The sequence below is a fragment of the Stegodyphus dumicola genome, chromosome 3 (genome assembly GCF_044657685.1).
Source record: "Stegodyphus dumicola isolate Sdum_Otavi_A_Nest chromosome 3, ASM4465768v1".
In the NCBI taxonomy this organism is placed as follows: domain Eukaryota; kingdom Metazoa; phylum Arthropoda; class Arachnida; order Araneae; family Eresidae; genus Stegodyphus; species Stegodyphus dumicola.
Window position 1 is genome coordinate 23800074 of NC_140770.1, and position 15652 is coordinate 23815725.

Here is a 15652-nt window from a genome sequence, read left to right on the forward strand (position 1 = left end):
GGTGGAAACATGGCGAAATATTTTGTCACAAAGAGGATTAAATTACAAAAATATTTGTGGCAACACAATTTTTCTGGTTGCTAGTTTCCAAAGCAGCTATATTATGTAGTCAGCTGTAAAAAGTTGGAAGTAATTGCTTTTAAAATAAATATAATATCCCAATTCTTGCAACAGTCACATATTCGAAGATCATGAGGGGTTTAAGGTGCATGAGTCCCCTTAAGCGCATGCGCAACTGGGCTACCCGAAAACGGATGAAGATAGTCAAACATCTTACTTTGAACGAGATGTTAAGCAAGCAATGACTTTCAGCGCTTGTAAGTACTGTACAATACGCTATATAACATGTACGTAAAAGTGTTGCTTTTTCATTTTAATTAATTAAAACCTAGTTTTCTTTACAAATAGTTTTTTTCTTCCATTTTCAACATACAGTAAGTACATACAATAATTAATTGTTAAGTTCTCCACCCCAATAATAGGCACCTGAAAGTGCAAATTTCGTGTTTGTTTTGTTATCGTTTTCATATTTCGTAAATTGTTTAACGAATTTTTATTAAAAAAAAGGTTATAATGTATCTCTCCCGACTCCTTAACGAGCCTTCGTGGTGTAATGGTTTGCACACTAGGCCGGTAGTCCAGAGGTTCGCGGTTCGATTCCCGGCGAAGACGTTGTTAATTTTTCATCTTTACTACTTTCAAAGTACCTAATGTCTCTACAATGGCACCCGAACTAAAAGGGTGTTGGATGACAATTCTCCTCACCCAGGATTTGGCGATAGGGTCCCCTAAAAACCCCAGTCGCCCTTTAAAGGGGGTTATATAAGGTATTTCTCCCGCCTTCTTAACGAGCCTTCGTGGTGTAGTGGTTTGCACACTCGGCCGGTATTACAGAGCTCCGCGGTTCGATTCTCGGCGAAGGCTTTGTTAATTTTCTATTTTTCCTGATTCCAAAGTACCTAATGTCAATGTCTCTACAAGGTCAACGATTTGAAAGCGAGCAATGACAACAATGTACTTATTAAAACACTTTCCACTGCGGCCTTTTCCTTTTAATTAATCAAAACCTTTTTTTCCTTTAAAAATATTTTTTCCCATTTTCAACATACAGTACATGTAGTGATTATTTAAAGTGTACGTAATTTACCCCTTTCTTCGGAAAAAAATTCAATTACTCGAATTTTTGATTATCCGAATGATGTCAGGTCCCAATCGATTCGGATAATTGGGGTAAAGGGAATTCTGCTGTGTAGAACTTCATTTAAATACTGCTTCTAGTAATAACTCATTTGCTTTCAATGTGATTCTAAATGCTCATTCTGGTAGGGAGTTCTAAGCGGGAAACAAGAATTGAAAGGGATAGATTTCAAAAGTAAAAGGACTCTTATAAAATTAAAATACACCTGACAGTGTGGTTACAGCCGAAATCATCGCAGACGAAAACGTCGCGGAGAAAACAACGCAAAGCGAAAACGTCGTGCTGCAAAACATCGTGGGAGAAAACATCGCAAAGAGAAAACATCGCAGTCGTAAAACATCGTGGTACAAAACATCGTCGTCAAAAATAAAGCGGTTCAAAAAATTCGCAGTTTAAAAACATGGTCGTCGAAAATATGGTGGTAAAAAATAAAGTATTTACAAATCACCGGATGACTATAGCCATGCCTTTTTCAGACATGCTTCAATAGCTGTAAATGGATATTTCCATAATTATTTGTGAGCGCAAGATGGAAAGAAGGATAATTTTTGCTTTCATTTTTTTTATTAATTAATAAATTTTTGCTGAGAAAATAAAAAGGAAAGTTAAGAATAGAAAATTAATGCAACTTATAGCACTTAATAGAATTTTAAACTGACATAGTTAACTTACAAAGGCCATTAATAAATAATTTTTTATAAAGTTTTTACTGGTAATTTTTCATGAAAAATATAATCTATAAGTTGCATTTAATTTTCTATGCTTAAGTTTCCTTCTTACTTCTTCAGCAAAAATTTATTAGTTAATAAAAATATGTGAAAGTAAAAATTATCCTTCTTTACACCTTTTGCTCACAAATCATTATGGGAATATCGACTTATAATTATTAAAACCTGAAAAAAAGCATGTCTGCGATGTTATCGTCATGCGATGATTTGTAGAGACTTTATTTTTTACCACCATATTTTCGACGACGATGTTTTTAAACTGCGAAGTTTTTGAACCGCTTTATTTTCGACGACGATGTTTTGTACCACGATGTTTTCTCTTTGCGATGTTTTCTCCCACGATGTTTTATAACACGACGTATTCGTCTTGCGTTGTTTCCTCCGCCACGTTTTCGTCCGCGATATTTTTGCCGCGATTTTATCGGCGGACACCGACAGTGTCATCGTAGTATATTTTGTTTATTAGTATATTTTGTTGTCTTATATTTGGACAAACGATCGATTAAAACAAAACCCTGCAGAGTCATTAGCTTAATTGGAAGCAGGAAAGATGAAAAATGAGCAAACGCCTTCGCCGGGAATCGCACCACGGACCTCTGGAATACGGCTCCAGCGTGCAGACCACCGCACAACGAAGGCACACTAGGAAGGCGGGAGAAATAACTTACATACTTCTCCTTTTAAAGGACGACTGGGGTTTTTTTAAGAGACTCTGCGAAGCTACTGGCTAGGATCTGTACTTAGGCAGTCTCGGCCACGGGGGTATAAAATTTATGAACTTGGTGGTTCTGAAGGCTCTGGGAAAGGTCACTTATTGGCCGGCCCCGGAGTCTGGCACGTCCTAGCGCGGCGTGGTTCTCGTAACCCGGGGATCTCCCCCGTGGTCGCTGGGTAATGTCCCGCTGCGACGGGCTCGCCCAAGCGACTGGTAGGAGCATTAGACGACCGGTGCTGCCTGGTGTTTATTTCCAGGTGGTGCGCTGCTCTCCTGGAGGGTAATAGTGGAGGTTGAACCTCCACGATGTGCCCAAAGGGGGAGTAGACCTGTAGTGGGCTTAAGTTCCCGGAGCAGGGAAGCCAAAATCCTCTAGTTAAGAGTCCCAATCGCCAAATCTGGGTGTGGAGAATTATCATCCAACACAATTTTAGTTCGGGCGCCCCTTGTAGAGTCATTAGGTTAATTGAAAGCGGGAAAGATGAAAAATGAGCAAACGCCTTTGCCGGGAATCGAACCACGGACCTCTGGAATACCGGCCCAGCGAGCAGACAACTACACCACGAAGGCATACTAGGAAGTTGGCAGAAATACCTTATAAGCGTTACATAGTTTAACAAACGGATAAGGTTTTTGTTAGCGCTTTAATTTGAAGTTTTCTATATCAGATTAAAAATATATTGCACAGAGTCATACTAAACCACGCGTAAACAAAAATCCTTTATTGGTTTTAAGCTAAAGTCTAAATGGATTACACAGAAAATTGTGTTCAAGGAGAGGGGAAAGAAAGAAAGAATGGTTTAAACGCAACAATAACAACTTTTAAGAGTTAAGCTGTTACGTATTACGTGTCACTGATCCAGAAAGCGAAAGTAAGAGATTCGGTGAGTTCGGAAAAAGGTTTTATTGTATCTACCATCGCAGCCGCTTCCGTGTAGTAATCTATTTGATACGAAAACTTTTTCGAAAAAGAAATTGTAAAAACTTAAATAGAAAAGTTTCCCTTCATATTACTTTGGTCGTAAAACGTCTCCTGGTCATAGTACGTTGAGTCTATATGATTGCTCGAAGCTTATACATAACTTTTTTTACAAAGTTTTGATGTTACGCTATTCGAAGGAGAATACCTTTGAACTTGTATCGAAATGCTCGAGTGGATAGAGGAAAACTTTTCAGTATTTCGATCAGCTCAGATAAAATTTTAGCTTTTCTTTGTAAGCTATAAATTATCAATAAGTATCTTCTGTTTGTGAGGTCTCAAAACATACACTGCCTAGATCGCTGCCAATAAATCTGCAAACTAAACATAACAGATTTACTTAAGTGCCATATTTGTTATAATTAATTTATATTTATGAATCCCCATATTCCTTGCGGTTTTTATGTCATTGAATATTGTCCTGCTATTTGAAAAGATGTTTCGAAATTTTTACTCATTATTAAACAAGTTCTTTGCCTTTTTTAAGGGGACTCGTACACCTTAAAACGCATAAGATGTTTGAATAGGTGACTGTTACAAGAATTGGGATAACTTATTTATTTTAAATGCAATTACTACCAACTTTTTACAGCTGACTACATAATATAGCTGCTTTCTGAAATAGTAATCAGAAAATATGTGTTGCCACAGATATTTTTATAATTTAATCCGCTTTGTGACAACATTTTTCGCCATGTTTCCAACTTGCGCGCACAATTTAAAACATTCTGTTTCATAATTTAATTCCATATTTAATATATAGCTTTTATAACATTTGGTAATTACTGTGAACCTAAAATTCTAAAAATTTCATGTTAAATTTTTATTTTATTTCGAGTTGAGTTTATCAAATGTATTTTATTAACGAAATTTGTAATGTTTTCGTCCATAAAATTTTAAAGCATTAAAATATTCCTCAGATTGTTGGTTCAGTTAGAAAATAGTGCCCATGTAAAGAATTCCATCTAATTTTAAGTATGTACCATTAGCCATTTTTAAAATATCATGCGCGCAAGGTGGAAATATGGCGAAATATTTTGTCACAAAGAGGATTAAATTACAAACATATTTGTGGCAACACAAACTTTCTGGTTACTAGTTTCCAAAGCAGCTATATTATGTAGTCAGCTGTAAAACATTGGAAGTAATTGCTTTTAAAATAAATAAAATATCCCAATTTTTGCAACTGTCACATATTCGAAGATCATGAGGGGTTTAAGGTGTATGAGTCCCCTTAAAACAAGAATGCAGTAAATTTTTTTACCAATGTTGCTTATGTTATGTTGATTATTTGAAAATGCAAATCCCCCCCCAGCCTTTTAGCTCCAGGTTCTGAAAATTTTAAAAATATTCGCGTAATTTTCCCATTCCTAAATGTATTCAAAGAACGAGCTCCTTTAAATTTCAAAAATGGATTCGTCTATGTAGTGATTGTCTTCGTCTTGCTAATAAAGGCAGATTTTTGTAAACTGCCTACGAAAGGCACGCCAAACCGTTCCTTTCTAATTGTTGCATTTTATGCTAATCTAAAGTAAGAACCGATCCATCACAGCAAAACAAACACGAACTGACATTCAGTCTACGATTTCTACGAGTCGGCAGCACGTTCACCTATTCTAATTATTTATATATGATTTGAGGCATAGGGAGTAGCATAGATAACAATAAGAAGCTGCCTAGATCCAAGGTACAAGAAAGTAGAAATGTCTAATATCAAAGAGCATATTCTTATTATAATAAAGGTTTCTTTTAGATGAATAATATTTAGATAGTTACCTATAGTTTATTCAAGGTTTCTTTTCATTCCTTTGTAGTTATTTTAATCTTATTATTCGGAAATAAAGTTATTAGCATAATTTTTCTCGCTTAATTTTCGGACGATAAAATTAGTAAAAAAAAATTATTTTGGGTCATTGCTATTGAACTGAAATTTATGGTTTATGGAATACTGAAATTTATGATTTATGGAATACCGAAATTTATGGAGGAACATGATATTAAATAAATAAAGGTAACACACAAAACGTTAAAAAAACGACCCTTTGGACGTAATTTAAAATCTGAAAACTTTCAATCTTTTTTTTTTAATTCACTGTGGTGGGAATTTTTCATCGATTTTCAACCTACGTCCTGATAAGCCGTCGAGTTCAAATTTTGTGGATTGACAGTACGATATGGTGAACTGGAATTCGATTTAAGTTTAAGTAAAGTCTAAATGTTTTTTTTTTCTTTCACTTATCTCCCTTAAACGAATAAACTATAAATATCTGAATTTTACCATTTACACAGGTAATAGTCATATGTTAACACCATATGACTTCCTTGTAAGTCTTGTTAAGTTATGCACATTTTTTTCCGTATTTCATTTAAATTTACTTCCTCAAATTATTCTAACTTAATTAACTGATTTCTCACGGCAAGTTGAAAACGACATAAATTTGCAAATTTTGAAGTTAAATACCCTGACAATTTTTTTGTTGTACACGAGTAAACTTCTTAATTTTATTTTTCAGTAATGAGTATACAACATTCTCAAGTACAGGAATCGGGTGACAGCATTAAAAGATAAATTTCGTAATTTATTGAAAAATAAACTTTTTTTTTTAAATTGGACAAAGGCATAACATGATTATTTGTTATTTAAAAAATGTTTTATGTTTCATTTAAAAGATTTTTTACGTGCTCTGATAGGCGTGTGTAAATGGTAAAATTCAGATATTTATAGTTTATTCGTTTAAGGGAGATAAGTGAAAAAAAGAACATTTAGACTTTACTTAAACTTAAATCGAATTCCAGTTCACCACATCGCACTGTCAATTCACAAAATTTGAACTCGACGGCTTATCAGGAAGTAGGTTGAAAATCGATGAAAAATTCCCACCACAGTGAATTAAAAAAAAAGATTGAAAGTTTTCAGATTTTAAATTACGTCCGAAGGGTCGTTTCTTTAACTTTTGTGTGTTACCTTTATTTATTAAATATCATGTTCCTCCATAAATTTCAGTATTCCATAAATCATAAATTTCAGTATTCCATAAACCATAAATTTCAGTTCAATAGCAATGACCCAAAATAATTTTTAAATGAGCCAATCTTTAGAATTTCCGATGCACAGTTCCGCGCGCTGGAGATTAAAAGGTTTCCAGTAGAGTGTTGCCATTGCTTGCTTTTAAATCATTGAGTTTGTTACTCAAAAATTCGTTAAAGGTTTACAAAATATGAAATAGAAAATTAAAAAAATTCCAAATTTCAAATTTGGTCTTCCACATGCCCATATTCGTAGGAGGATTACGTTATCAAAATTCGATGGCTCTATGCACCGTTGTTTTATCACAATGCGAGAAATAGACATACATTTATGCAGATTTTTCATTATTTAATTTCTTCAAATATAATTCAGGATTCTCATATTTGGTGGCAACAGTTTGAAAAGTGAAACGGAAATTTATAGTGATTCAACGCAAAATCGCAAAACGAAAACAATAGTGCCCCTTTGGACTAAAATTTCTGATATTTTTAATTTGTTGGTTAAAAGAAGATATATGCAAAACATCATTTAAGCATTAAACAGAAAAGTCTAAATTTATTTTTGAAAAATCGATTCACCACATCGCATTTTTATCGAACAACAGCAAATGTACAAAACTTGAACTCGATAGCTTGTCAACAAGCAGGTTAAAAACCAATGGCAAAAACTGTGACCACAGAGAAAAACATGAGTGAACTAACTAAATGAAGCTTATGTGTATTTATTTAATTTATTTAACAGTTAATTTTTTTTTTGAAGCAACCTTTCCTACTTCTTTTGTTTCCAACCTACGCTTTCTTTCCAGAATGAGATTTCAGTTTCGCGTGTTATGCAAAGTAGGGTAAAGGTAAAGGTAAACGTATGGGGGACACCAGCGATGTACCATAGGTCAACTGGTAATGCCTTCCCATACTAACTCTTTGAAAAAAGAGGGGGAATTGCAAGTTTTATAGGAATTTACATAGACTGAAGCTTTCCAAAAGGTCTAGAGTTTGCCTATTACGGTACATCGTGCAATTCCACAGTACGCCCCGCATCCAGTATTTATTAAAAATAATGGTGTAGGGCATAAGTAGATTACAAAATAGTCGGAATACAATTTGAGATTTACAAGATAAGTTGAACATCTGATTTGGCGCAACAAAAATAGGAGATAAACATAATTAATAAACAGATAAACATAATGAGATAATTATAATTAGTACTGGCAACACAATGTTAAAATGAATTGTAATAATAATGCTAAACAGGTGGGTGTCCATGGGTTATTTCAGATATATTGGTTTATTGTAGTTTATAAAGTTAACGAGCGGAGCCATTTTGTTCATAATCACAGCATGTAAAAGTTCACTAAGTTTAAGCAGTATGTGGACTTACACTTGACAGAGATCTAGGCCGTAGGAAGAGAGTCGTTGCATAATTTTCTGAAACTTTGGATACTGATGTTTATCTTTAATTAAAGACCTTTGGAATGCCAGGAGATCAGTTCTTGGGGATTTTATGTGAATATTCTCTGTTAAGAGGCATGAGAAAGTGTAATGATCAGGAGTTCCCTGTTCCCCACATATACAGATATCAGAATTTGCCAAATTTCTTGCGTAGAAATATGTGGGAAAGGGTCCATGTCCTGTTATAAAGTAATTTAGAGAAGGACTCGAGTACAGAGATGAGAAGCTTACACTGGGGATCAAGTTATATGTGCGTCTTTCCTGTGGAGCATTGTTCCACAAATCTTGCCAAGATTTTGAAGCAAGTTGCAACTTGCAAAGTAGGTAGTGATAGTGACGGAGGACGTGGCCACCACCCCTTTACTATTAAGTTAATTAGCATATAGGGCCACGTCCGCCCTTATACAGAGTAAAGCCAGAAAGGCCACATGGGAGGCTTGCACAAGGCGCCCAAACCCAACGCCTGGACCATCCGGTTGGCAGTTCCGCGAACCAAATGCCACCGGGTAGACACACGTCCAAAGTGCCCGGATCCAGTGATTTTTGAATCTTCAAGAATAGCATTGTACATGGCTAAAGAAGGGCAGATATACATTAGTAGTTATTTACATGCTTCTGTTAATACATATTTGCTGACATGCAATCCAGCACTGTTACATACGTATACTTTCTAAATACCTACATGACATTACCTTAATTTTCTTTGTAATAATAAGACAGAGCTAGTATATACACCTAGCACAATAAAAATAAAAAAAAAATTTTTAAAAAATCTTAAATGTTTCAGATTTTAAATTACGTCCAGAGGGGCGATTTTAACATTTTTTGTGTTACCTTTCTTTATTAAATATCATGTTCCTCGCACTTAAACTATAAGATCCAGTGCAACAGCAATATCGCAAATTGTTTTAAAACGAGCATATCTTTAGAATTTCCGATACAGAGACTCACGCGCTGGAGATAAAAATGTTTTTTCTGCACAACGTAGCCATTGCTCGCTTTGAAATCCTTGAGTTTGTTAATCAAAAATTCGTCAAAGTTTTAAAAAATAGGAAATCGATCATAAAACAAATTTCAAATTTCAAATTTGGTCTTCCACATGCTCATATTCGTTGGAGGATTACGTTATTCAAAATTCGATGACTCTATGTACCGTTGTTTTATCACAATACGAGAAACATACATACATTTATGCAGATTTTTCATTATTTAATTTCTTCAAATATAATGCAGGACTCTAACATTTTGTGGCAACAGTTTGAAAAGTGAACCGACATTTATGAGTCCGACGCAAAATGCCAAAACGAAACTAATAGTCCTTCGGGATTCAAATCCCTTTGGACTAATAAAAAATAAAATAATAATAATAATAATAATAATAATAATAACAATAATAATAATAATAATAATAATAATAATAATAACATACATTAGGACACGCTTGCCCACACTATATGCAAAGTAGGGTAGAAAGATACTATTTAAGCTGATATCTGAGTTACTTCAGACAATAGGCCATGTTGATTCTCCGTTATTTAAGTTTGCAATTTTACGGCGCGCATATTAATTGCCTGTTGTTCTACGTCGGTGGTAGGGCCAAGAGCCAACTACTCGTTAAATATCTCTGTGCAGCTTCGGCTGATTATTTGACTGAGGCTTAGTTTTAATTTTACATTACTGAAATAGATGAGAAACACGCCAATGTGACAATCAGAATCACAATAACAACCAATTACTTCGCGTACATTTATTAAATTACTCAATTGATTTCGAGGGCACTCAATCGTACATTTACTAAAACACTCAATTGAAAGCAGGTCCCTCCTCATCAGGAGAACGAAATTACTAGAAGGTAAGAGAAATTACTAGGAAGGAAGGAAATTACTAGAAAGGATCAGGTCTCCTGATGAGGAGGGACCTGTAGTTGCCCTCGAAATCGATTGAGTATTTTAATAAATGTACGCAAAGTACAAGGTTGTTATTGCGATTTTGATTTACATTACTGCTTTGAGTTATAACCAAAAGTTTGTGCTGCGTTTACTAAGCAGCAGGAGTGCCGACTTTAAGTACTTTTCTTGAGTAAAAGGATCTTTTTACCCTTTGGACGACTTGCAATTACCACGGTTTAACTTAGCGAATACTCGCTTAACAGTTCAAGTAAAAATCTAACAGAAAAATAGCTTTAATTCAGCTAGAATCTTACAAGCTTATAAAAAACGTTTTAAAAAAACTCTGAAAGCTTTCAGACTGTATATTACGCCCAAAGGGGTATTTTTTTAGCAGTTTGTGTGTTACCTTTATTTATTAGATATCATGTTTTTAGCACTTAAACCATAAAATTCATTTCAACAGCACTATCACAAAATATTTAAAAAGAGCATTTGTTTAGAATTTCCGGTACACAGTCTGGCGCGCTGGAGATAATTATTTTTTTCTTTCGTACCGTGTTGCCATTGCTCGGTTCGAAATTGTTGACTTTGTTAATAAAAACTTCGTTAAAATTACAAAATATGAAATAGATAATGAAACTAATTCCAAGTATCAAATTTGGGCTTCCAGATGCCCATATTTGAGTTGAGAACTACGTTATTCAAAATTTAATGTTCCTAGATGCGGTTGTTTATTCATAGTGCAAGAAACATACATACATTCATGCAGATTCTTCATCATTTAATTCCTTTGAATAAAATGCAGGGCTCTAATATTTTGGTGGCAACAATTTGAAACGTCGCTTTATATGGGATGACGCAAAAGTTCAAAACGAAGTTAATAACCCTTCTGGGCAAATCCTTCCAGCCCCTTTGGACTAATTATTTTGGTAGCCGGTTATGAAGCCAACCTTCGATCTGGCATGCATAACTTGTCATATTCCTTTCTGTGTACACTATTAACGTTGCATGTGTTATCTTTTTGCAGCTGATAACTTTCGGCCCTACCTGTCTTCCTTCCAAAGCAACGACAGTACAGATTACATTAATGCTGTTTTTGTAGATGTAAGTATTTTCGAATGATTCTGTCACAATAATTAATTAATTATTTATTAGAATGTTTACGATATAATAATATTTTTAAAACATTCTCAGATTTCATTGAAGAATACATTTTCTTATTTTCTTTGTACTAAGAACTAAGGACTATATTCTCTTATTGCTTAAAATTAAAATCTCATTTATATTTACAACAGGATTTTAAACAGATGCTAAGCAGAATGGTCTCTATTGGTCGAAATAATCAATGTAGAATTAAAATTTTTATACGTTTGGATAAAAGCGTGAAAAACCTGTCTCCTAAATGAAATTTGTTTGTAATCTCTACTTTAATTTATCAAATTGCGATGATTTTTCAATTAGCGATCAGTAAGTTGCTAATAATAACGTATTTTTAAGTCGAAAAGAATTATGTTAACTTACGCCATCGGATAGATCAAAAGACTCTGAAAGATGGATGGCGTAATGTATTTAGTTGTTACAATGATTACAGGAAATAATTTTCCTACGTTCAGATATACAGAGGCTGTTCGCACATTTTTAGACGATTTTGGTAATTGGTAAGCGGTAATAAAAATTCGTTTGCTGCAAAAGAAGTAATTGCAATTGCACTATGTTTCTAAAAGTCAAAATTATCGTCTGTGGCTTGAAAGTTTTGCTTTTATTCAAAATGGCGAATTTAACAAAGCAGTGGTTCGAAGGCTACATTTACGCTCTTTCCGAAGAGAAATATGCATACTCCGTTATCCAAACACGATGTGAGAGACATGGTTTTGTGAAATCTAAAGCGTCGATAGGTAATATCATCAACAAGAAAGGAAAAAAAAACGTCAAATTGGAGCCTCAAGTGGGACAAAAATTCCAAACAAATATCCAAGCAAAAAACGGACATCTTCGACTATTGCAAAGTTACGTTGTTTAATGTTAAAAGAAAATCCCCCTAGTCAAAGGACAGTTGCAAAACCATTAAAATGCTCGATGTCCACTGTAAACAAAATGATAGACGTTTGTTTAAATCTTAAGAAAGCGAAAAAACGCAATGTGCATCATCTTCTTCCAAAGCATATCGCTCAACGCAGGACACGCTGCAGAATTCTATATGAGAAACACTTATCCAAAAAAAATGGAAAACAATTGTCACAATAGAGGAAGCATGGGTGCATTTAAATGATTGTAACATAAAAAGACCCATTTATTATCATAAAAGCAGAGGAAAAATTTAAGTACATGGTTCAAAGATTCGAAAGAAAGTTTTTCTAAGGGATTCATGATTGTTGCTGGTTTTTCTTATAATGGCAAGTTAAAAATAAAGAGAGTGAAAAAAAGTGTCAAGATTAACTCCAAATACTATCAGGAACATATTTTATCGCCAATTTTTCTGAATGAAATACCATCGCTTTACCCACAGTGCCATCCACACTCCATCAGGACAAAGCTAGCAGTCACACATCAAAATCCACTGTAAATTTCCTAAAAGAAATGGAACAAAAAACTGGTATCGAGGCCATACTCTTCACTGATATCCCTACTAAATCTCCCGATGTGTAATCTATGAATTTTTGTGCTTTCGGACTTTTAAAAACTGCATTATCCAAACGTTGTCCCAAAACCTAACAGGACTCTGGAAAGCTGTTCGGGAGGAATGCGATATAATACCTCTTCTACCACTTCAAAAGGCATTATTATCCTAGAAATTGCGTTGTCGAAAGATAGTTCAGAATAAGGGATGTCAAATAGAACATTTTAAACACAAGAATTTTATGTAATTTAGTTTTGTGAATACAATATACATCGTCTAAAAATGCGTGAACAGTCTCTGTAATCCTTTTCTTTCTTTTTTATTTTCTGCTTCCTGGAGACTAAAACGTATAAAATAATGTAAATAAAATTTATTTTTACGTTGTTAAATATAAAATAATAATAATAATAATTTTTATTATAATAACATTAAGAGAAACATGCCTCAAATAAATCATAAAAACGAAGCAACAACCTGTGTTAGGAGTAGAATTTTAGCATAGAAACTGAATTTCGATTTCGAAGGCGAGCAAAAACCTTCTTCATCAAGTGCAAAGAAATCTGCAACTGAAAAACCAAGTTACGAACACATTTATACTCTCCCGTCTCTCTCGACTTTCTTACGGTATAAATGTGTTTGTAACTTGGTTTTCCAGTTTCAAATTTCTTTGCTCCTGATGAAGATGGATTTTGTTCGCCTTCGAAATCGTTTCAATGCTAAACATCTACGCCTAGCACAGGTTAATGCCTCTCTTTTATGATACAATAACGTTCTTGGTCGACCAAGAATAGAGTGTGCAATGACGCAATAGAATATAGTTCTACAGAACTTCCTACATTATTCCGTAATGAACAGTGCTATTTCATAATTTTTTCTTTATCTCATTAATTACTTAATAGGGAAATATTTTAAATAATGCTAATTTCATTTTCATTGAAGTGTAAAACTTTGCACGTGTGTGACGACTACCTTCTGTCCAATATTTCTGAGAATATAAAAAAAAATTTTGAGAGAATTAGTACATAAATGTATAGAATATCGCCTCTTAAATGACCACTTCTGAAAGTGACCAATATTTCTGAGATTATAAATAAATAATGATATAAGCATTATTTCTCTAAGATGACCATCTCTATAGAAGACCAAAGCTTCTAGAATCTTGGATAGTCTTCAGAGAGAGAATTCTCTTTTCTGCGAAATTATAATTCAATATCAATAACAGTGTGCGCGATTAAAAAGCATCTTCCGAAAAAGATTAGTTTCCGTAATTTAAAAAAAAAAATTCTAATTTTGCCAATATTTGTCGTAGCAATCTTTGTCGTGTAATTTTCAAGTAATTATACATGTAATTTAACATTTTTTATAAAAAATATATGTTATTTAGAATTTAGAAGATATTCTAGAAAATGATAATCCATTGAAAAAAATCTTTTCCATGACTAAATGAATTTAAAAAAAAAAATAGTTAAAATTAATAACAAAATAACAAGAATAAATCATTAATCACATCAATATTTGTCAATATCAATATTTTCAATGTACAGCATTTAGAAATAACTTAGTAAAATACATATAAAAATTAAATAATATGCAAGTTTCAGATGTGCAATGTCAAAAAACTAAAACTGGTAAATTTGAGAACAAATATCCTCAGAATGTTTGACAACCGAAGTCCTCCGGACAATGCAGTATGAATATTCTCAGGATGTGAAATTAGTGAAGTCCTCAGGACATCTAAGAATCAACATCTTCAGGACATCCTCTCATATCCCGGGACATAGCAACTTAAATAAGACATCCTCAGGATATTAAATTACGATGTCCTCAGGACATCTGAGAATGAACATACTCAGGACATCCTAAGTATGTCCCGGGATATTGCGACTTAAATAGGACATCCTGAGGATGTTCTGTGCAATGGAGATCATAAATGAAATTAACGTAAATAAAATTATTGGGGGTTCGTAAATGAAATGTGAAGGGACAGTAACAGAATGAAAAGAAACAATAAAAGAAATAACACTTTAAAAACATGAAATAGAAAACTATTTGTATTATAGGAATGAATATAGAAGGATATCTATCACATTAATACGAAGGAAAGATTTTAACATCTTTGGACTTGATATAAAATTGTAGCATGAAACAATAAAAATGGTAATAATATGTTATGTTCAGAGATTTTCAGAGAAAATAAAGGAAACTCAGGAAAAAATTAAGACTCGTGACTTAAAAAAGCCACGTGATCTCATTGACGTACGTATATATCACAACGTGTCTTTATGCCAGCAATTTTAACCTCAGTTTGTGGAATTAAGTTCCACTTCCTCCAGCAATGCTATCTTCAGAGCATCCTAGGAGGAGGATGGAAGCTGTTTTTACAAAGTAGTCACATAAATTCTCTGTGAGGTTAAGATCAGATTTTGCTGGCCACGTCGCTCAGTGTCATCACTTTCAAGGAATTTGTCAGCGATGTTTACTCAATGTGGACAAGCATTATAGCTCATATATAAAACGCTAGATCCTGAAAAGTCTTACATGAAAGTTTAAAGCATCGTCCCAATATCTACGGTTGTGCACAGATCCGGTATTGAAAACGTTTACGGGTGTACGCCCATCTATCATTACTCCTCCCCATACCATTGCATCTGCATTATCGAAACGTTCACATTCCATAATGTTCAAAGGAAGATTTCATGTTCCTTACTGCCTCCGAATGTTAACGCGGTTGTTAACCTCTTCGTCGTCTGTAACGCGTCTAGCACGTTTAAATGAAACTTCCACACAGCGACCGAGCGAGTTCTTTTACATTTTAAAACTTTTAAACGTTTAAAACGCTTTCTAAATGTTTACTTGTTTCAGTTTTTATTTTTTCTTGTTCTAATACCTCCTAGAGAGCAGTACTAATCAGGCATTCTATTTCTAATTGAATTTGCCCCGGTTTTTATGAATATTCGCGCCACAGCCTTCAGGTTATCAGGCTATCATGGGGGAGACGGCTTCGCGGCAATGCACTAGAGTACAGCTCGCGACTCGTTCTCGGAACTCCA

At 34.0% G+C, this 15652-nt stretch overlaps 1 protein-coding gene across 2 annotated transcripts in view; it reads left to right on the forward strand.

Annotated features, from left to right (window-relative positions):
* The window catches only part of LOC118184887 (receptor-type tyrosine-protein phosphatase kappa-like), a 640424-nt gene that overhangs the window by 581292 nt on the left and 43480 nt on the right, over positions 1 to 15652 (forward strand). For both annotated transcript variants that reach the window (XM_085812648.1, XM_085812647.1), the window contains exon 11: positions 11013 to 11089. In XM_085812648.1, coding sequence (XP_085668774.1) covers positions 11013 to 11089 — 77 coding nt within the window. The remainder of the gene's footprint in view (positions 1 to 11012; positions 11090 to 15652) is intronic.